A 22,248-nucleotide genomic window follows, 5' to 3' on the forward strand; every position below is an offset into this window, starting at 1 on the left:
GGTAATCACTTCATCCGTCTTTCATTTAACCTTTGTCACCCTGATGTATCCATCACTTTGGAACAGCATCAATCTGCATTCATCACTGCAATCTTGACGCTCTCTTCCAAACTGATGATCGTTTATTATTATTTTTTGCTAGTCTATGTATAATGATGTGATGCATTTATATTCAACTTTATATTGTTTAACCATAAAAGACTTAAAACAATTTTTGTAGCAACCTTACATAACCTGCTGCATTAAGGTATGGGGCAATACATACGTATCAAATACTAAATCAATTTATGTTATCTATGTTAAGGACCATTACATTTACAACTTATAATGAGCCAAGAAATGAATGATTCATTAACCTGCAAACACTAGTCGACCTAGACACTTTTAAAAATAATGTTCAAAGTTAAAAAAAATAACCTCCTGTCAAAAGAAATCCAGGAAATGCTCAAAATTAGAGACAGTCAATATGGTCTTAGAGGGACCAAAATATTCACAAAGAAAACGTTTAGAACAAATATTCTGAAATTCTGTATGTCTGTCAGTGGAGTAGATCTGTGGAACAGCTGCACAGATGAGTTGAAACTATGGACCTCTCTCCCACCTTAAAAAAAAACATTTCTAAATATTACTCTTAATAGATATACTATGAACTCTAAGTCTTAAGTTTGTATGCAACATTTAATATTCATTTTAGCATTCTGATAGTGTATATTGTTTTCAATGTTGATGTGTGAAGATGTTATGTTTGTCAAAGTTGAAGATGTGCTGTAAGGTAATGTATAAAGGGTGGGCAAAATAAGCATTAAACTTCAGCCTATTCCTTTTAAGTCTGACTGTACAAATTAATTATTTAATTAGTGAAGTTTGTATTCAAAATTTTTGTTATCAAGGAGAATTTCTTGTTTCTATGGACTGGATGGATCTGTGGGTTGTGTTTGTTTATCAGACTGAAATAAATAAATGCAACAAATTTAACCTGATTTATTACTATTTATTACAATGTACTTCTCTGTATATTGCATTTTTCTGTGAAAAGTAGATATTTTCCCATGTTTAATTTATTGGTCAAAAGTTATTGTAACAAAGCAAAGACAATTGAAGAAAAAGGGAATTTTTCAGCAAAATATATCAATAACTTAACATAAAAAGAAGCATCTACAATTACTGTCATTTGTCAAACTGCATGGGTTTTATTGTTGAATAAGTGTTGCAGAGAATGTTAGCATTTCTTTGTTACCTCCGCCAAGGAGGTTATGTTTTTGCCAGGGTTTGTTTGTTTGTTTGTTTGTTTGTTTGTTTGTCTGTCCGTTAGTGTGCAACATAACTCAAAAAGTTATGGACAGATTTGGATGAAATTTTCAGGGTTTGTTGGAAATGGGATAAGGAAGAAATGATTAAATTTTGGTGGTGATCGGGGGTGGGGGGGCCCACGGGGTGGGGGGGCACTGATCAGCCTTGGCGGAGGTCTGCGCTCTCCGAGTGCTTCTAGTTCACTATGGAACCCCTGAATGTCCAAAAAAGACAAATCTGGAGCTATAAAAGCTGAATAAATGCATTTTATGTGAATTATTTAACAGTATTGATATGATCAGTGGTTCAAAAGTTACTACACATTTTAGATCAGCAGATGCTTTTGGTCGACAGCAGCTTTTTAGATCTTTGAGGGTTAAGATAAAATAAGATGAGATTCATCTTTATTGATCCTACAACAGGGAAATTCACTGATCAAGTCAGAAACAGGACAGAGTTCAGGGCTAAGAAACTGCAGGCAGCATAAAATATATGGTGTGGATAGTGGAAAAGTGAAAATTAAAAACATAAAAATGATATAATGAATGAATGTACAACTTACTTTATTAAAGTGAACACCGTGACTCCGCCCTGTGTCTGTCTCTATGGCAACCACCCGTACACATATGGCTGAAAAGCAGCGAGATGTTGAGGACTTCAGTTAGCTGCAGCAAGTTATAACTTTACCTTTGGCCCCGTGTAGTGTCACGTTTTTACGTGGGACAGAATCCGTACCTAGTTTAGATACCGAATTTGCGAACCTTCAGACTTGGTGTTTCAATAAATTCGCTTTGCTTACGCTAAACAAGCTAGTGAGCGTTAGCATTAGCTTCAGAGTGGGTGTCCTTCAGCTGAAGTCATGTTGGAGGAACTAGAGACCAGACAACAGTCCTGTCAGGACCCTTCAGTGAACAGTCACAAGCCAGCGTCGGGAAAATCACAAGTAAGACTCACAAAAACATATAAAACAACTGTCCTTATAATAAAATAACCAAATATCTTTCTTGTACCAGGACATTTCCCATGTCTTAGCAAGCATTTTCAAGGATGTTTACACCAAAGACATAATTGGAAAAGACACACTGTCCAACCTCTTAAAGACAAAAACTGGGAAAAGCAGCTATCATGACAGATATGTTGAAGAGCTTCAACAGGTACTCTTACTTAAATTCCAGTGGAAGACAATTACAATAAATGAATAATGGAAGAAAAAAACGTCATTATAATTGTTTTTCATAGGCTCATTCTGAATATAACCGGTGTATAAAAGAGGCAGACATGCTGGAGAGTCATATAATTCAGGCCAGAGCTCAGGCTGCTGCCACAGAAAGAGAAGCCTATGAGAGACTTAAAGAGAGGATGGAAGATTTTGATAATAAAGAAGGCATCTTCACAGGTGAAAAAGAAAAGTTTGAGATCAATTTTTATAACATACACATCCATGACATTGTTTGTGAAAACTATAATTGCAGTTCTGTTATACCTCATCATTATTTTTCTATGTCTAGTTCCAGTAAAGTCAGCCTTCACATGGTGTGTAGATAATGATCTTCTTGAAATTAACAATCTGATCGCCCCTCGGGACTACCTAACTATACCAACACCAAAACCACCACCACGTGCAGAAGCACCAGCAGGTACTTGACTCCCTCTGTGCTGTACTAACCGTTTGGTGTATGTGTGTTTTGACTGTTTCTCCTGTCCTTCTGTTGTCAGTAAAATCAAATTCAGCCAAACCCACAGTAGCCTTCACTATGCACGTGTCTCGGGAGCCCCAAGATGATGGTTACACACTACTTCCCAGTTCAGAAACGACCATCCTGGAGATGAATGAGTCTGATCTGAGCCTGACATTTGAATGCAGCTCAGATACATTCAATATGAAGAAAACATCCACTGAGGTGAGCAAACAGATGACTAAATGGTTTGATGTACTACTGCCAAGAGAGCTTATTCATTAATATAATGTCGTTTTTATGGATGTGTTGGTGCTTTTAACAGTCTTTTTTTTATTTCTAAGGGCATAGATTCTTTAAGTATTGCTTTTACACTATGTATCAAGAATAAAACACTTTGTCACAATCACATTTTCATGAGAAGAATTAAGAACATTTTATTGCAACTTTATGAGCATCAGTGTATCAGTATTAACATGTTGCTCCAGTCATTGGCAATGGTGCTTTGTTTTATTTAAAACTTCTATTTTTGAAGAAATAAGTCACATTGTCAAGTCTCCTTTGTTATTGTTATTGATATTGCACATACACAGCTGAAAGATTTAAGTAATAAAACAGATTCTGAAACATGATTGATCTCAAATTCCAGGAAAAAAAAAAATTAAAACATGATGACTGAATTGACAAAATGATAGAGATTTCATTTTCTGGACAAATTACTCATCCCTGTAGTAGAGTAAAAAGTTAGCAGTTGATAGAAAACTGGACAGTTGCATTAGAAGTAAATACTTGTGTTTTGAGAAATCACATACTTATAATATTGAAAGCCTTTAAGAAAGAGAAGGATGTAATTAAATCCATGTAGTTTGGAGATTTTTATGTTCATGTGTTTTAGAAGCCAAATCAAACCAAAACTCAACCAAAATGGAAGGGAGAGCCAAGCGCCAAGGATCGGGCTGAGGGGAGGAATGAGCTCCAGAAGCTGAAAGATCGGCATAGATTCCTACGCAATCCACGTTTCCTTCCTCCAAATACTCAGCAGGGTGGTGCATCCCTCATCCGGTCCAGAACCAAAGAGTGGGTAAAGGAGCATGAGCAGAAAGCGATGGAAAGGAAAAGGTGAATGCCAAGTGTGGAATATGACAGCACTTAATTCATAAAAGTCATAACTTCATCGTGAACATGTATTGATTATTACAAAACACGTAATATGATAAATGTAGGATAATGATATAGTGAATCTTATATAGGCTATGTGAAAGTTATAAGATAAGATAAGATAAGATTATACTTTATTGATCCCACCGTGGGGAATTTCACAGTTAACATCAGCAACATACAACACACAAGTGCAAAGAAAAAGACAGGTAGAAAAAAAAAACACAAATGAGAAATTAAATATAAAGGAGAATAATGAGAAATTTGGTATTTATATAAATATTTATCTAAATAGAGAATTAGAGTAGGTTATACAATACCTGTTTTATATTAGCAGCCAATATGAATCCCTCATAAATGAGTACAAACAACAGCCTTTTGTGCCAAAGCAAGGCTGTGTAACTTGAGACAAACACAAACCTTAAAAAAAAAACATCTGCAACAATACACATCCAGCAGGGGCAGCCAAATATGCAAAGAATTAAAAATAATAAAATTTAAAAAAAAAGCACAGGGTGACTCATTCTTCCCGGGGATGCAAACACTGTGGGATGATATCCTTCTTGGCTGCTGCTGATAGTCTTATGTTAAGCCGAGTGAGTAAGCAACTGTGGAATGGTGATTTATTTTACTGTATGCTGTATCTTAAAACACCCCCTTTTTGTAAGAAAAAAAAACATAAAAAACATAAAAATACCACGGTGTGCATTTGTAGCTGAGGTACAACCACACACTGATAAATCACAATGAATTTCTCTCACAGCAGATAAGGACACTGCATGAATCAGAGATGTTTGCTTTGTGACTCTGACGTACTGCAATTTAATACACGTTGTGTTTGCTTATTACCGCACTCACCACTTCCTGTGTAGGTTTTTTTTTTTTTGTTTTGTTTTGTTTTTTTTTTAGAAACACTGTGTGCTCAGGTTGTGTTTGTGCTTGTTTCCTTAAAGCTCTAGTCAAGATCCTATCCCAGTCTTTTTAGCAAAACCTCCTGTGGTGTTTTTCACAGACTACAGCGTGGGACATGTCTATGAGGTATATTCCGACAGTTAATTAACACTTTTAACCTTAAAATCCCCAGGGAAAATTTTTGTAAAATCAAAGATGACTTTTCTTGTTTCAGCATATTTACTAAGATGATTGACATTACCAACCTCTATTCTGTCCTATCTTGTACCAGACTACACTGGAGCTGAAAAACTTGACCTCCTCAAGCCGCCATGTCCGTGTCATTCCTCCCACCACTGCTTACTTCTCTATTGGACTGGGTGAGCTCCTTCTTTTTGGCACTGATTAGATTATTTATTTGCTTCATGACTGATGAGAGAACCATACGTGTCAGTGGCTGCATCACAAAGTAGGTCACTTCCTTCTGGCATGTGACTGTTGTTTTTTGTGGCTTTGCAGCTGTCCTGTGTCACAGTTTTGTCTGTAAAAACAGCATTATGTATTGAGAAGATGAGCTACTCTTCATATAGAGTTCTAAAATCATAACCCATAGAGACCCAAACAGTCACTGGAGACAAAAACCATCTACTGATATAAACTGTTTAATACCTGTTGATCCACTAATCCTATCAAAATATGTAAATAATTGGTGTAAAATGTAGTTTGTCATCTTTTCATGGTCATCAGATATGACCCATTTGGCCATTCAGAGGCTCCCTATTGAACGTGGAAACAGTCATCTTCTACAACATTGATTCACCTGTAAAACCCATGGAGCTTGATAAATGACAGTGGATGGACACACTGGGTCTATGTTCAGTTAATGATAGATTTGACTGAAAAAGTCACTTTTTCTTCAGTTTTCTGTGTTTTTGATAAAATAACCCTCAACTATAATCTGAGTGTTAATGAATTGATCAATGAAATGATCAATGAATTAAATGTAGGAAAATACCTGATTTTCACTTTAAAAAATGCAAAATGCAGAGGATAATATTCTAATAAATGGTGATGAATCACTTAAGAAAGTTTAAATAGAGAGAAAAAAAATCATTTTTGTAACTGCCACAAAAGTAGCACTGGGTCTTTATGGGTTTAAGAAAGAATTGTTACTTAGAATTTCTGTTTTGTTTTTTTTTTTGGTTTTGTTTTGTTTTTTGCAGGGAGGTTCCCTGGTGAAGGGGGCATTGTTGCTCCAGGGCTGAGTTGTAAATACACAGTACGCTTCGCTCCAGACTCACTTGCAGACTTCGAAGACTTCATAGTGGTGGAGACCCAAGCTGAGCACCTGCTACTGGTGCCCATTGAGGCCCGACGACCCCCTCCGGTTCTTACCTGTGAGTTTCTGCCCATATAAACTTTTTTTTTTAACTTGACTTTCAAAGACACTAACATATTTTTTATTGTGTTGTAAAAATGGCCTCCCTTTCATAATCATGCAGTACCCAGAGTACTGGACTGTGGTTATTGCTTGATTGGAGGGGTCAAATTTGTTGAATTCCTCTGCCAAAACGTTGGTTTAAGCACCGGGACCTTCTGCGTAATCCCTAAAAACCAATGGCCAGCCTCCAACCTCAGGGTAAAAATCCATCTGACGCATAATCTGTAAATACCATAACCAGCTATTACTCACCAGTAACTATTATATTTAGATGTATTCACTATTGTACCCAGAGGGAATCCTCATGCATTTGAAATCTTCCCCATGTTCCCTCTTTTTCCTTTCTTTTTATAGTCTGTGTCCAGAACCTACTTTTCAGAACAGCCTCCCTTTGCAGTCAGCCCGTCCCTTTTTGTTCTGCAGCCAGGGGAGGCCACAGTGGTAGAGGTGAGAAAGTCATGGAGGTTAATTTAGATAAAAGATTCTGAGGTTGGGACTCATTAGTTTCATTATATCTAGATTACTTTTTTGTGTAATACTGCCCTTAATTCTAATTAATGTCCAGAACTTTGATTAACATGAATTCATTGTTTTTTAGGTTGTATTTTTCCCCACCAGAGCAGAGAAGAGCTGTCAGGTATTCACCGTCGTCTGTGACAACTGCCAGGTCAAAGACATTTCTGTTGAAGGTGTGTCTTCAAGTTTCAGCTTCATAATAAATTTCCTCTTAGATTTTCTGCCATCACTTTCTCCTGGTATGATTTATATGTGTTTTCCAGGTGAGGGCCAGCTGATTGCACTTGAACTCTTATCGGTGTCTGGAGAGAGGGAGTGTCCTGCTGTGGGGGAGGTGCATGACCTAACTGCAGAGCACTTTGTTCGCTTCAATCCGTGTAACCCTCATGCTGTGCAACAAAAGAGGCTTGTTATTAGAAACAATGTGTAAGTTGGCGTTTTATTTAACACTATGTAAAATTACCATGTACATGTACACAACAATGGAGGGCATACATTTTGCTGTTTTGCATTTTAGTAAAATAAGCAGATCCTCATGCCAGCTTTAAAAAGCATTTTCAGAAACTAAATATTGACTCTGGGACACACAGCTGCTGCTTTTATCTGGCTCTGTGCTGTCTTTACACTGGTGCAAGCTGAAAAGAGTTTCCTTTCAAGTGTCATTAAATATAACATTACACATGTCCCTGTCTTTGTCTCTGCCTCTGTTTCTGTCCCTGTTTCTTTCTGTGTCCCTGTTTCTGTCCCTGTCTGTATCTCTGTTTCTGTCTCTCTTTCTGTCTGTCTCTGTTTCTGTCTTTGTCTCTGTTTCTGTCCTTGTCTGTGTTTCTGTCCCTGTCTCTGCTTCTGTCTGTCCTTGTCTGTGTCTCTGTCTGTCTCTGTCTGTCTCTGTCTGTCTCTGTCTCTGGAACTGAAGCCACTTGGAGCTGCCCTTCCACTGGCAGATCATGAAGCCCAACGTGCATCCTCTGCTTCCAGGGGAAACCCCGGAGCCCTCACATATCCAATTCCACCCGACCACAGACGATGTTTTCCATGTTACTCCACTATCAGGCCTTCTGGCTCCCTGCCAGAATCAGGAATTTTTGTTAACCTTCATTCCTAAAGAGGTATGAAGGATGCTGAATATGCAGATTAAAGCCATCATGAGTTAGAATACATCAGTTTTATTAGAAAATTGCAGTGGCAGTAGAGAAAATTCTCATTGTGTCTGTGTTAAAAGAGTGTGGAAACATTTCTTGGATATCAGGTCCTGTAAACTGTACAATGTTTGTGTTTTTTTTTAGTTGAAGGATTACCACAGTGTCTGTCACTTGGTCCTGAGGGATGTCCCACAGCTGCCACCAGAGCCCAGTGACAATGGGTAAAGTTCTTGTTAATTTGCATGTACAGCTGTAAATGTGTGTACACCATATTGTACACGTTGTTGTTTAGTTAAGAACTATGATACCACACATTATGTTCATTAAAAAGATGTTCCTTTGACATACTCCAACTAAAAAGTCTTTAATTATATCTGTGTGTCTAAATGTAGTGTCCTTCAACCTGTGCGCACTGGCTCCAAGGTGAGTGATGTCATTGTCATGGAGATAGAGGTCAAAGGGTCAACAGAGCCATACCAGGTCCTGCTGGAGCCCTACGCTGTGTTTATCCCCGGAGAGGTTTTGATTTCCACCACCACCCGCAGACAATTCAAGGTTATTTCAGATACATCCCTCTGCCAGAAATGCATTCTTTCCCAAATCGAGTATGAGACAGTGTTTTTGTGTATCAGATGTGGAACCACAGCAAAACATGTGTCTCCTTTCAATGGGAGAGGATGAACAGCAGCTGCCACATCATAGAGGTAGAGCCCTCTACTGGTGAAATAGGTGTGTTACACAGTTTACATTATGTGAATGATAAGTACAGGGTGGGGAAGCAAAATTTACAATATTTTGAGGCAGGGATTGAAAAACAGTGTGTGACCAGTTAGTTTATTGAAAGTCATGAGAATTTATTTGCCACAAGAAAATTTACATAATAGAAAATGTTTTTATTCTATGTGTCCTCCTTCTTTCTCAATAACTGCCTTCACACGCTTCCTGAAACTTGTGCAAGTGTTCCTCAAATATTCAGGTGACAACTTCTCCCATTCTTCTTTAATAGTATCCTCCAGACTTTCTCGTAATAGTTTTGCTCATAGTCATTCTCTTCTTTCCATTATAAACAGTCTTTATGGACACTCCAACTATTTTTGAAATCTCCTTTGGTGTGACGAGTGCATTCAGCAAATCACACACTCTTTGACGTTTGCTTTCCTGATTACTCATATGGGCAAAAGTTTCTGAAAAGGTATGGATAATAGTGTTAGGTATGATTATGACATCAATATATGTTTGGTTTCAAAACAATTGACGTGGTGCCTGCTGAGAAAAAACAACTAAATGTTCATTGTAAATTTTGCTTCCCCACTCTGTAATGTAAGGAATATATATATATATATATATATATATATATTTTTTTTTTTTTTTTCTGATTTGAACATCATATTACACAGCATTTAAAATAGTCATATTATTAATAATATTTTTTTTACTTATGTGATTTTTTTTTTTTTTGGTCCAGAGGAAAATGAGTGCTTTGATTTTGATTTGATTATGACTGGAGGGAAACCAGAAAAAGTTGTGACCAGTTTGGTCTGCCACATAGAGCACAGCACTGAACCTGCTACTTTATTAGTAGAAGTTTCCTTTAAGGTAAGAATACATTAAAAAATATCCACACTGTGAGCATTGTATTCCACCTTAATGGCTTCTTGTTGTGAAAATTTTGGTCTGATTATGTCTATCATCTAATATTACAAGGGTCCCACAGTGACTGTCAGTGTGCCCAATATTGACTTTGGGCTCATGAGGCTCGGGGATCAGAGTCAAACATCACTTGTCCTCATAAACACCAGTCAGCTGGAGGCCTCCTGGACATTGGAGACAAGGAATAAAAGCCAGCAAGATGCACAGGTACGGTCGGCTACAGGCGCAGCATACATGCATGTCAGAGCAACCATTTAATGTTATTATTGTGTTCAGTTACCTGTGTCAGGTGGTTAGGAATGTCTGTGGTTAGCTTTTAGTTGAGCCGTGCACAGGTCTGCTGCCGCCCTTGGATTCTTGCATCGTGAACATTGTCTTCAGGCCACATTTCTGCCAGCAGTTTGAAACAGAATTGGAGTTGTCAGTGGAGAATGGATCTGGATGGTAAGGATGCTCTGTGGATGTTGTCTCCTTAAGAGTAATTTCAGCTTCGACATTTTTCTTTCCAGCTGTAAGTATTGCATCTCAAGTCATCTGCAAACTCAAGCTGTGCAAAAGAATGTCGGAAGCTTTGCAGCCATCACAACAACATAATAATAATAATGTTGACAGGTAACACGCTCCCTGTTTGCTCCTTACAGTCACCTGTCAGTGCGAGCAGATGTGCAGTCTCCCCAAGCGTGTCTGCTAAACTGTGAACTGCTCCTCTGTGAACTCTACATCGGTGTTCCTGCCAAGAGAACTGTGACTCTTTTCAACCAGACTCTGCTGCCCTCACACTTCACCTGGGTGGTACGCTCAGTTTTGACTCAATATCTGGTTTGTCAGTGTAAAACCCCAACCCATAAGAATATCTGTGGTTTCTATATCTCAACCGAGTAACAATAAACTCACTGGAATCTCATTTAACACAGTTGTTACTTGGTGGTATTAGGGAAATGTTTTTTTCCTTCAGACTCAACTTCAGGGAAAACAGGCTGAACTGTGTACAGCTAGTTTTGATCCCTCATCTGCTACTCTGGGACCTAATGCCAGCATGGAGATTACAATTAACTTCACCTCTCACACAGATGTAAGTACCTCTCACTGCAAAAATCAAAATCTTACCAAGTGTATTTTTCTCATTTCTAGTCAAAATATCTCATCATACTTTAAATAATAATAATAATAATAATAATAATAATAATAATAATACATAATCACGTATAGAGTAACTTATAAGTGAGATATAAGAACTTATTTTTAGACAACAGATCTTGAAAATCTTATTTCAAGAAATCTTATGAAGATAATTTTCAGTTGTTTCATTGGCAGATTTTTTTTGCTTAATTCAAGTTTTCTTTGGCTTAATTCAAGCAAAATAATCTGCCAATGGAACAAGTGAAAATTATCTTGGTAAGATTTCTTGAAATAAGATTTGCGAGATCTATTGTCTAAAAATAAGTTCTTATATCTCACTTACAAGTTACTCTTTAGGTGATTATGTCTTATTTTAAGTGTGATGAGATATTTTGGCTAAAAATGAGAAAAATACACATGGTGAGATTTTGATTTTTGCAGTGCTTACCCCTCATGAACAGGTGGGTTAGGTTAATTGTAAAGGACAAATCTCAGATCAGTGGAACAATAATTGTGTTCTCTGTTTCTGTAAGGTGCATGTTGTAGCTAAAAGATGACTTTGAAAATTGGCGTGGAAAGGATGTACTTTCATCACCAAAATGCTCCAGCTCATATGTCAGCATTTGCTTTGTTTGCTGTATGTGATAGTGGCTCTGAAGTGGTCGATCACCAACAATACTCAGCTGATTTAACCCCAGTACAAATGCAACCTTATCTGGAAACACAGAATCAAAATTCAGAGAGACTTTCAAACTAAAGTAATATATTATATTTTATTACCTCCGCCAAGGAGGTTATGTTTTTGCCAGAGTTGGTTTGTCTGTCTGTCTGTCTGTCTGTCTGTCTGTGTGCAAGATAACTCAAAAAGTCATGGACGGATTTGGATGAAAATTTCAGGAAATGTTGATACTGGCACAAGGAACAAATGATTAAATTTTGGTGGTAATGGTGGTGGTGGTGGTGGGGGGGGGGTGGGGGGGCACTGATCTGCCTTGGTGTAGGTCTGCGCTCTCCGAGTGCTTTTCTAGTTAAATTAATATTTTATTAGGGAAGATAAACATTTCATTTTCACATTTTGTATTTGATGCATTATCCTTGTTTTCTGGAGTTGGAGTTGACTGAGGTTGCTGCTGTCTGTGAGGTCCAGGGGATGAACTCTCCTCTTGTTCTTGGTATCAGAACTTCCAAAACCAAGAAACTCAGCGTATCCTATTGCATACCAAGTATCTGGTAAACACATAAAATATTTCATCTAACTTCATAAATGCTCCATTGACAGTAGAGAAACTGAAAATGCCTTCTTTTATTGTAGCTCCCCTGACGATGATGAGAGTTCTTCATTGTTCTTCAACTTTGGTAATGTCATTTTGAAGAGAGCTGTTACTAAACAGTTACTAATAACCAATCAAACTGCCATCCCAGCCCCTTTCAGCATAGAGGCAGAGTACTTCAGCTGCAGTGTCTCGAAGTCAAGTAGTCAGTCAGAGAAAAGGTAATGCAGTTCAGTCTGTAGCCTGAATAATTGATCAACTTTACTGCAAATGTGACACAGACTGCATTTTAATGACAGATCCACATATGTCAAGAGGCCGCTTCACTCCGTTCAGGCTAAAAAAATAGAAGAAAAAGCACATGAAGGTATTCTTCCTTATTATTGCACATACTTTGAAAATAAAATAGTGTTGAGTCTTACACGATAGGCTCTAACCCTGCATTTCTGTATCTTTTGGCAGACTTTGTGAGCAGCTTGCTGGCTTATGGAAAAGGTGCAGCATTTTTTCTTATGCCAAACACTGGGATGCTGGGACCGTTTGAGACCCAGAGCGTGGATGTGACTGCCTACACTGACATGTGGGGCGAGTACAGAGATAACCTCATATGCAAAGTATGATGTAGTTATTTTAGGACTGAACCTTTTCAAGATCAGAAATTGCTGCCAGAGGGAGGTAAGAGGCTTGCGTTTTTCAGATGTTTTGTGTTTTCACCAGGTGGGGGACCTGGAGCCCACACTCATTCCTGTGCAGATGACAGTGAAAGGATGTCCACTCTACTTCCAGATCACAGGCCCACAAGCAGATGACCAGAACAAGGGGCCAAACATACAGTGAGTTCTTCTGTATTATAAAAATAGCAAACTTAAAAACTGGTTTGATGGTGGCATTAATGCTTTTTGTGCACATCCGTAGGTTTGGTTCTCATATATCTGGAGGTGACACTGTGTCTCGGTCTCTTCGCATTAACAATCCCACCATGTTCGGTAAACATTATCATAAAATGGTATCTCAGGCTATGTTCAGACAGCAGGTCTTAATGCACAATTTGGATTTTTTGGTGAAATCTGATTTTTTTGTGTGTTCGTTCATATTACACATTAAATCCGACTTCTATCAGTTTTGAGTATGAACTAAATGTGACCCTGAAGTCATGCGCAAAAGAGGTCCTGATGTAATAATAATAATGTGATCACGCAGGCACGCACTGTGTTTACTGATGTAACACTCCTGGGATGCAAAATTGTGACGTTTGTCGCATTTCAATGACGTAAAGGCCGGATGCCAGATGTGACCTGGCCGTTGAAACTGAAGTCACATTGCAAAATATCAGATACGTATTGCATTTAGGACCACTTATGAAAGTGGCCTGGGTAGGATTTGAAAAAAAAAAATCGGATTTATGCTGTTCCAGCTGTCTTTAACAGATCAGATACAGGTCACATATGAGCAAAAAAATCGGATTTAGGCCACATTTGCCTGCAGTCTGAACATAACCATAGAAATGACAGGAATTTCACATTTACAGTGTTATCTTTTGTCTACCACCAGATATTCGTATGGACTGGGAGACTTATAATGTAGATAAGAACGACCGTAAACTGGTGGACGTTGTGGTGGCATTTGGAGATGCTTTTCCAGTCAAAGATGCAGATGGCAACGAAACAGTAAGCGGAGCATTAAGGCTGTCTGATGGGAACAGTCAAAGAGCCTGGGAAAGGAAGAATACACTAGACTCTGTGGGAACAAGCACCTCCCTCACAAGCACATCTGTGCGTGCATTTTAACACCACAAGATGCTGTAAATAACAAACATGACACAGAGTAATCTGTTAAGATGAATGTTACAAGACTGGTTAGTAGAAGACAGAAGGAAGCGCAGCAGTTACATAACATGAGAAACATCATAAGCTGCCTCCTGGTACAAGTTCTCTCAGTTCGGTCCGATCAGTCATGTGACCAAAATTATACTCCTAGAGGTTGTTTTCTTCCACGACATACTGATATAATATCCTCATTTTTCCAAAAGTTTAGGAATCCCATATGGAAGTAGGAGGGTCATCAGTGACACCTCTCACTGCCATGGTTTTCATTGCCAAATCATAACTATGAGAAACATTTTCATATTGTACAAGAGTCTGAAACATTTCCAAGAAGACATTGGATTTCTGTACCAATATTTACACATACTGCCTTCCACAATGTCTGAATTATCTCACACCCCCAAAGATAATGAAATCTAATACATATGTCATATTTTAAATGCGGAACAAATTGGCAATTCACCAATAGAACTCACCAAGAGTATATCTTCTACCAAATTGTTGATTTGGCCACTTTCACTATCACTGGTAGATTTATTTTGTTTGTTTGTTTTATTTTTCAGCTGAGTGGTGGCCTCCTTCACTTGCACTGACACCTTTTTGGACCTCATATATTGAGAATTCCAGTTAACAGCTACCAAATCAAATTTGGCATTTAGAATTAACTACAGACCTTTTATCTGCTTAATTTAGCAAAGAATAACCAGGGAACAGGACAGATCTGACCATGAAGCTGACCAATTATTTTGAGTGTCTGAAAATGGAGGTACTCTGTTTAAAATGGTTGTAATTCCTAAACAGTTAAGCTGAAAATCCACACTTCAATCACATCTTGATTGTTTCATTTAAGATCCACTGTGGTGGTGTTTAGAGGCAAGATTACACACTATCCAAATACTTGACTGTACATACACATTATATTGTATTGCAAGTCTTTAAATTACACATTGCGATTCTGGAAGAAAGCAGCCTTTATCCAGACATTTTTTTTTTTTTAATATTAATTTGAACAGTCAATCAGTCAATCAAATTTTATTTATATAGTGCCAAATCATAACAAAAGTTACACTACTATTCAAAAGTTTGGACTCACCTTCTCATTTAAATGGCATGAGATGGACTGCAGATGGCCAACAAGTGCCCAGCATCACTAGGAACTCCTTCAAGACTTTTGGAAAATATTTCAGGTGACTACCTCATGAAGCTCATCGAGAGAATGCTAAGAATGTACAAAGCAGTAATCAAAGCAAAATATGGCTATTTTGAAGAATCTAAAATATAAAACATGCTTTGAGTTATGTCACACTTTTTTTAATTACATAATTCCATAGGTATTCATTCATAGTTTTGATGCATTCAGTGAGAATCTACAATGTAAATAGTCATGAAAATAAAGAAAAAACCGGGTGAGTCCAGACTTTTGACTGGAAGTGTATCTCATGACACTTTACATACAGAGCTGGTTGAAATCAGACTCTGACAGACAGAATCCTCCAGGAGCAAACGGTTGGTGACAGTGGTGAGGAAAAACTTCCTTTAACAGGCAGGAACCTCAAGCAGACCCTGACTCCTGGAGGATGGTCGTCTGCCTTGACCAGTTGGGGTTAAATAGAGAGGGTAAAGGAAGAGAAAAAAAGAGAGAGAGAGATTGGGGAAGTAGGAGGAGATACCTGGATGCACAGAAAACTGAACTAAAACTGTTAAAAAGTAGGTCAGCTGGTGCTAGTATAATTACCAATAGGTAGAACAAATGTCCATAACTGGTAATATGACTACTCCAAATACAAGTATTTACAGTGGATATACTACTACTGCAAATGTTAGTACAAATAATAAAAACTTCTACCATCTATGTAACTATATAATAAACACTATCACAACAATATGGATAAGTGAGTGATGACAATGAAGGCAGAAGAGAAGAGGGACCACAGAAGGAGGAACAGTGTACAAAAAAATATTCTTAATCAAGCAAATTTGTCCAGATTCAAACTACATATTGAAATGATAAATTTGTGCTCTCTGTGGTCAACAAAAAATGTATTTAGCTAGTTAGATTTCACTTAAAAAGCTGACTTCAATATACACGTCTAATGTTTGAATGACTTTAATATCGTTCCTTGATTCTTGCCACTAAGCTTTCAGAAAGTCAAATGTACAGTATATGATTACATTCCACTGAGAGTATTCATGACACCAGTACATAAACCCATATGAGATGCATGTTAACCTTTATTTGTCATTTCCAGGGTGGGGAGGAGGAGGAATCTATAACTGAGTTTGACAGTGAGAAAGAAAGTATTTCTTTACATCCTTGTCATGCCAAGAATAAACTCCTCTCTGTCCACATCAGACCTCATGTGGGAAGCCTTTCAGATTACCCATACTGCATCACACCTCAACAAATAGTATGTGAGCAAATATTTCACCATATTACACCCTTGCACTGGTTTTACACCTTAGACGTGATATATTTTACCTCTTGAGGTGATTCCAGCGAAAGGCAGCAGCACCATCCATGTGTCTTTCACCCCTTTGACACTTTCTGGTTCAGCTTGTGAGTCCAAATGTGTGGGCAAAGCTCTGGGCTTCATGAGCCTCGACTCTGAGGTATTACACCCTAAACACTAACTGCTTTTAGTCTCGTAAAATGAAAAAATGTAGCTAACTGATGCAGTAACATGAAATAGCTTTTATCTGTGTGTGTTTGTACTGTATGCGTCAGATGTCCGCCTGCGTCCCGGGTAAAGTTAACCGACCTCAGGGTCTGGATTTGGAGCCTGTCAGAATGAATCTACTAGCGGTCGTTAAACCTGCAGTGTAAGTAATTACAGTCATACTATTTATGTCCCCAAAACCCATGATGCATCCAACTCAATTTATGTTTCCTAAATTAAAATCAGCTGAGGTTAGCCAAAAGCAGCTCAGAGGTGGTCTGATTAAGTTGCATATCTTCCTCTTGGCTCCCTGTTGCTGCAGGCTGTTAGTGCAGATGGAGGAGGATGAGGGGGTGCTGGAGTTTCATGCCTCGGCCGGTGATTTACTGGGAACAGAATCAGAGAAGGAGGTCGGTCTGTTAAATCTACAACACTAATCATCAGTTCTGACATACTGAAGTGCATACATGAGGAATTCATCCCAATAGTGTCCAATATTTCTGAACAGTTGTGCTCAGAGGTCCTTTTCTGCTTTTATTTTCCTCCACAGCTGTTAGCACAGGAATTGGACATAATTCAGACCTTGAGGCTAAAAAACACCTCTGAGATGCCTCTGCACTTCAAGCTGAAGACTCAGCCTCCGTTTTTTGTCCTAAAACCAAACCTTCTGACCCACACGAGCACCTCCAGTAACACTAGTACCACTGACAGTCAGTCTCTGGTGCTGCAGCCACAACGAAGCATGCAGGTGTGATGAGGACAGAAATACACAAACACACATGTTTTAATTAGAATCTTGTTTTTTTTCTACTATTCAATCTAACTTGTGTCTGTTCTTACTAGGTTAAAATTGCCTTCCACTGCTCCCTGACTCTTCTGGACCATGTTGACGAGGCAGATGAGGAAAGGCCATCTGGGGTGATGTTGATCCAAAGTGCATTTGGGTGGCGGAAGCTGAGATTCCAACAAAACCTTCAGATTCACTACAGCAACAGCAGTCTGCAGGTTAAAGACAAGAGTCGATATTAACCCTTTCATGCATAGTGGTCACTACAGTGGACAGTTCTTCTCCAGCTGTTCTCTTGTATATTCATGGGTTTTGTTGTTTTAGTTGCATATCAGCCAACACAGTGGACACTTATGCATCATCCCATACACTGACATGTATGCCGTTACTGTAACTTTGCTGTTCATAATCAGCAGTGACATGTTTTAGTGTAAATCAATTGCTAATTGTTATTAGACTATAATTGACAGGTATTTTTTAAACAAATTTTTTTTTTGCATATTATCTCTATGCATTAAATAATAAACATCTGATTAGCACTATTAAAAATGTTTTTATTGCAAAGTTTTCCATATCACTTTCTAATATTAGATTTTTAATACATGTTTCTTTGCTTCAAAAATTAAACACATGGTGTCCAGCTGAGTGGAAATTTTTGTAACTTAAAAAAAAAAATTGACTGCATTGTTTTTTTTATGTCTAAAGAGGAATAAAAACACTGAGGAAAAATATCTTGACTAAGGTTCACATAATTCATGCATGAAAGGGTTAATCACGGAAGTGATTCTAAAATGGAAGACAGGTTTTTTTGTCTTTATTATTAGGATTGTCAGTCAAAATTCAACCACTATCATAAAATCACTTGAAGTCTTTTGAAAATGTTTGGCCCAGACGGTTAATTTTTTCCTGTGGGTTCTGTCCAGACGGTGCCTCTTTGTGCCAATCTCGATCTTTCCACATTGCATCTGTCCAGTGAGAGCATCGACTTCGGTTTCTGCTATGTGGGCAAGACTCAGATAAAAGAAGTAAAACTGTACTGTCATGGAGCTCACACATACTGGAAATCACATATAGGTAACAACTGAACCATCTTCTGCTTCTTGACTAAAACAGCTGCATTAACAGGATTAATCCCTAGACTATAGTTATTTAAAATGGTTACTTTTTTAGTACAATGCTACATTCTTTGACTTTGTGACTGTTTCAATGTAGACTCCGATGAATCAGACGCTGATGTGTTCAGAGTGACTCCAGACTTTGGGCTCCTCAGGCCTAAAGAACTCCATGTGGCGAGCAGCAGCGAGTGTCTACAGATCAGCTTCACTGCCAGGTAACACAATATAAATGTCTACACAGCGACTGTGATGCAGCAATTTACAGAATGTATTTAGGCATCGGTGTCAAACTCATTTTAGCTCAGGGGCCACATACAGACCAGTTTGAACTCAAGTGGGTCAGACCAATAAAATAATAGAAAAATAGCCTATAAATAATATCAGCTCCAAACATTTCTCTATGTTTTGAAGTGAAAAAAGTAAAAATACATTTTGAAAATGTTTATATCTACAAACCATCCTTTAAAAAGAGGTGAATAATATTAACAATCTGAAATTTCTTAAGAAAAATAAATGCTGTTTTAATAATATGCCTCAGTTTATCATGTACACATGTACATTACAACTTACACGTTACAGTGGATTCACAAATACACAAAACATGTAGTAACAGGTATAGTGTAATAAGTAATGTAGTTATTTCTCATAACAAATTTGGCTCATATGTGTTCAGGTTGCAAGATATAAATCTGGAGTTGTTATTTAGAAATTATGCTGTTATTTTACTGGTCTGACCCACCTGAGATCAAATTGGGCAGTATGTGGTCCTTAACCCATAAAGACCCAGTGCTACTTTTGTGGCAGCTCCCAAATGATTTTTTCCTCTACATTGAACCTCTCTTTAAGTAATTTATTACCATTTATTGTAATATTATCTTTTTTACTTTGCATTTTTTCTGTGAAAATCATGTATTTTCCTATATTTAATTTACTGATCATGTAGATGTTCATAAAAGCTCATATTAAAGTTGAGGGTTATTATATCAAAAGTAGAGAAATCTGAGTAAAAAGTGACTATTTCAGTCAAATATACGATTAACTGAACATAAACCAAGCATTTCCTTCCACTGTCACTGATTCAGCTCCATGGGTTTTACTGGTGAATCAATGTTGTATAAGATGATGGTGTTTCCACGGTAACTACAGAGCCTCTGGACATCCAAATGGGTCATATCTGATGACCATGAAAAGATAAATAACTGTATTTTACACCAATTATTTACATGGATTGATAGAATTAGTGGATCAACAGACATTAAACTGTTACATCAGTAAATGGTTTTGGTTGTTGATGGATGTTTGGGTCTTTATAGTTTAAACTGAAATAATTTTGACACCCTTGATTGTTAATAATATAATTTTTGCATTTGCCTAAATTCATCCCACAGGCCAGATTTGACCCTTTGGCGGACCAGTTTTGGCCTACAGGCCTTATGTCTGACACCCCAGTATTAAGATGATCTGTGTGTTTTGTGTTTTAGTGGAGACAGAGAGTTCAGGGCCTTGGTTGTGATCCGTTCTCCTCTGGTGAAGACCTCCCTCACGGTGCAGCTGAAGGGAACAGGATCATTTAATGAACAGTACAACTCTGACCAGACATAACGTCACCACTGATCACAATAACACAGTGTTTTATTGCTGTCTTTTCCTGAAGCAATTATTTGTCAGATGAAATTGTAAAGTGGAAAACAGTCTGGATGTGATAAGAAATACACAGAACAGATGCAAATTATTGACTCATTGATTTTTCTCTTCTAAGAACTAAATAGAAGGGATAATAAATGTTTTGATGATTTATAGTGTTGAATGAACACTACATGTTGGCAGATATTTCGAGATGATGCCACATACTATAGCACAGTACTGTTAAAGGCGAGCTTCTATGACCAGCAGCTCTGCACATAGGCAGCCCTAGAGACAGTATTCAGAGGAGAAATTCACTAAATACTAGGAGAGCCTCTCTGACCATTAATTCTGCATGCATTTACATGCTTAAGGGGTTTCCTCTTTGGGATCTCATAATTCTCTAACACTATCATTGCCAAACATAGGGACTCAAAATGAGAACTGCTTTTAATGGGTTGCCAATTAGTGGAGTAAAATTCATATCAGTGTTAAGATACATGAATTAGTATTAATTATTAAAAACCTGCTCTTTTTTTTGCAATGCTGGTCTGTTGAGTTTTTAAGCTCCTCTTGTTAACCTGGGTTTGCAAATGGGTTTTAATGCGGTGGTTCTCAGATTGGGGTCCACGTTTTTGCATCGTCATAAGATCATGACCAATGTTTACACAATTCAGACTAAGCAAAAACATATTCAGTTTTGATGTCAGTTGGAATTTAAGGTCCTTTTTTATTGATATGTATATAAATCCATACTTAAGACAATCTGGGACATATTTGCATAGCTAGCATCTTCAATGAACAGAGTAACTTTTGCTTGTTACCTTTCAATCAGATGTTGGTGTTAGCATGGCAACAACCAGACAATAATGAAAAACACTCAAAATTACATCACTGAAAATTATACTTTCTAAAAATTTGATATTTTTCTGACTGCACACTCTGCAACACCTTCAGAAATAGCCCACCACCCATCTTTGCGTCACGACCAGTTGAGAAAGCTGAACCTAGTACATAATATCAAAATGAAAAACTAATGAAAAGTCTGTGAAAATGTAGGCATGTGTTCAATAATGAATGAATGAATGAATGGTTAATTTTTGGTTAGTACAGTAATCACCTTGCACAGTACAACAACCACAATAAACACAAAAAACAAAAAAAGGAATAGGCCAGAAGCACAGGCTTATTTTTTTACTTATCCTTCTCACCTGACACACCGCTTACATTGGATTAAATGTGTACATCATCGAGCATTGTCATTATAACAAAAGAATCAATAACAACAAAAACACATCTACCATCTCCTCTTAATATTCCTGAATGATCTTATACTAAAGGCATTTTTTAAACTTTGTCAGAGAAGTGAACAATGTAAATTCATCATCAAGGCCATTCCATTATTTCACACCCACAACTGAAATACATCTGGACTTCATATTTGTCCTCACTTTCACACATTCAAAATATAAAGACCTCTTAAATTATAATTGCTCTCTTAATTTAAAGAACTCTTGAATGGTATTTGGACCAATATTACTTTTTACTTTATAAATCATCTCTAATATTTTAATATATACAGTATCTGGCAATTTTAAGGTATTAAGTTGAATAAATAGATTATTAGTTGCTTCAAAATATTCTGCTTTATGAATTATTCTAATAGCTCTTTTTTTGTAATTTTACTCATGTATCTATACTAGTTTTTCTTACATTTCCCCATATTTCTGCACAATATGTTAAGTAGGGCAAAACCAAAGAACAGTATATCATGTTTTTGCTCTTTTTGTTTAGTAAGTCCCTTGTTTTATGTAGTATGTTTATAGATTTGGACACTTTACTTTTAATATGCTCAGTATGGGGTTTCCAACACAGTTTGCTATGATGACACCTAAAATGAAATATGTCAAAACAGGAAACTAAAAAATGAGCAAACTGGGCAGACAGACATCTCTAAATGAAAGATTCTCATTGTCAGGGCAATGTTAGAAAATATCAGGTTTTAAGGTAGAGCAGTGGTTCCCCATCTTTTTAGGCTCCTGACCCCATTCTAACATCGCAAATTTCTGGTGACCCCAGACACTCAAAA

The 22,248-nt window shown here is 37.4% G+C and overlaps 1 protein-coding gene across 3 annotated transcripts; it reads left to right on the forward strand.

Moving 5' to 3' along the window:
• The first annotated feature begins 1,903 nt into the window (after positions 1-1,903).
• dlec1 (DLEC1 cilia and flagella associated protein) lies at positions 1,904-20,220 on the forward strand. 3 transcript variants are annotated; one of them, XM_030123543.1, is made up of 38 exons: positions 1,904-2,233; positions 2,304-2,444; positions 2,530-2,686; positions 2,799-2,927; positions 3,007-3,191; positions 3,862-4,085; positions 5,078-5,162; positions 5,308-5,395; positions 6,239-6,412; positions 6,518-6,654; positions 6,811-6,903; positions 7,055-7,145; positions 7,236-7,398; positions 7,889-8,081; positions 8,259-8,335; positions 8,507-8,669; positions 8,747-8,843; positions 9,580-9,710; positions 9,819-9,971; positions 10,078-10,208; positions 10,406-10,556; positions 10,720-10,836; positions 11,992-12,113; positions 12,196-12,375; positions 12,454-12,521; positions 12,617-12,768; positions 12,872-12,987; positions 13,070-13,140; positions 13,706-13,926; positions 16,227-16,385; positions 16,465-16,587; positions 16,703-16,797; positions 16,957-17,044; positions 17,185-17,382; positions 17,478-17,639; positions 18,345-18,495; positions 18,634-18,751; positions 20,018-20,220. In XM_030123543.1, the coding sequence occupies exons 1-38, from the start codon at positions 2,150-2,152 to the stop codon at positions 20,136-20,138; spliced, it is 5,109 nt and encodes a 1,702-aa protein (XP_029979403.1). In that variant the 5' UTR covers positions 1,904-2,149; the 3' UTR covers positions 20,139-20,220. The 3 variants fall into 3 exon arrangements, 2 of the variants coding, with proteins under 2 accessions (XP_029979403.1, XP_029979404.1); XM_030123544.1 differs by having other exon boundaries at positions 13,706-13,821; XR_003934212.1 differs by lacking the exons at positions 17,478-17,639; positions 18,345-18,495; positions 18,634-18,751; positions 20,018-20,220 and having other exon boundaries at positions 16,668-16,797; positions 17,185-17,232.
• The last annotated feature ends 2,028 nt before the right edge of the window (positions 20,221-22,248 follow it).

The sequence above is a fragment of the Sphaeramia orbicularis genome, chromosome 20, assembly GCF_902148855.1.
Source record: "Sphaeramia orbicularis chromosome 20, fSphaOr1.1, whole genome shotgun sequence".
NCBI lineage: Eukaryota > Metazoa > Chordata > Actinopteri > Kurtiformes > Apogonidae > Sphaeramia > Sphaeramia orbicularis.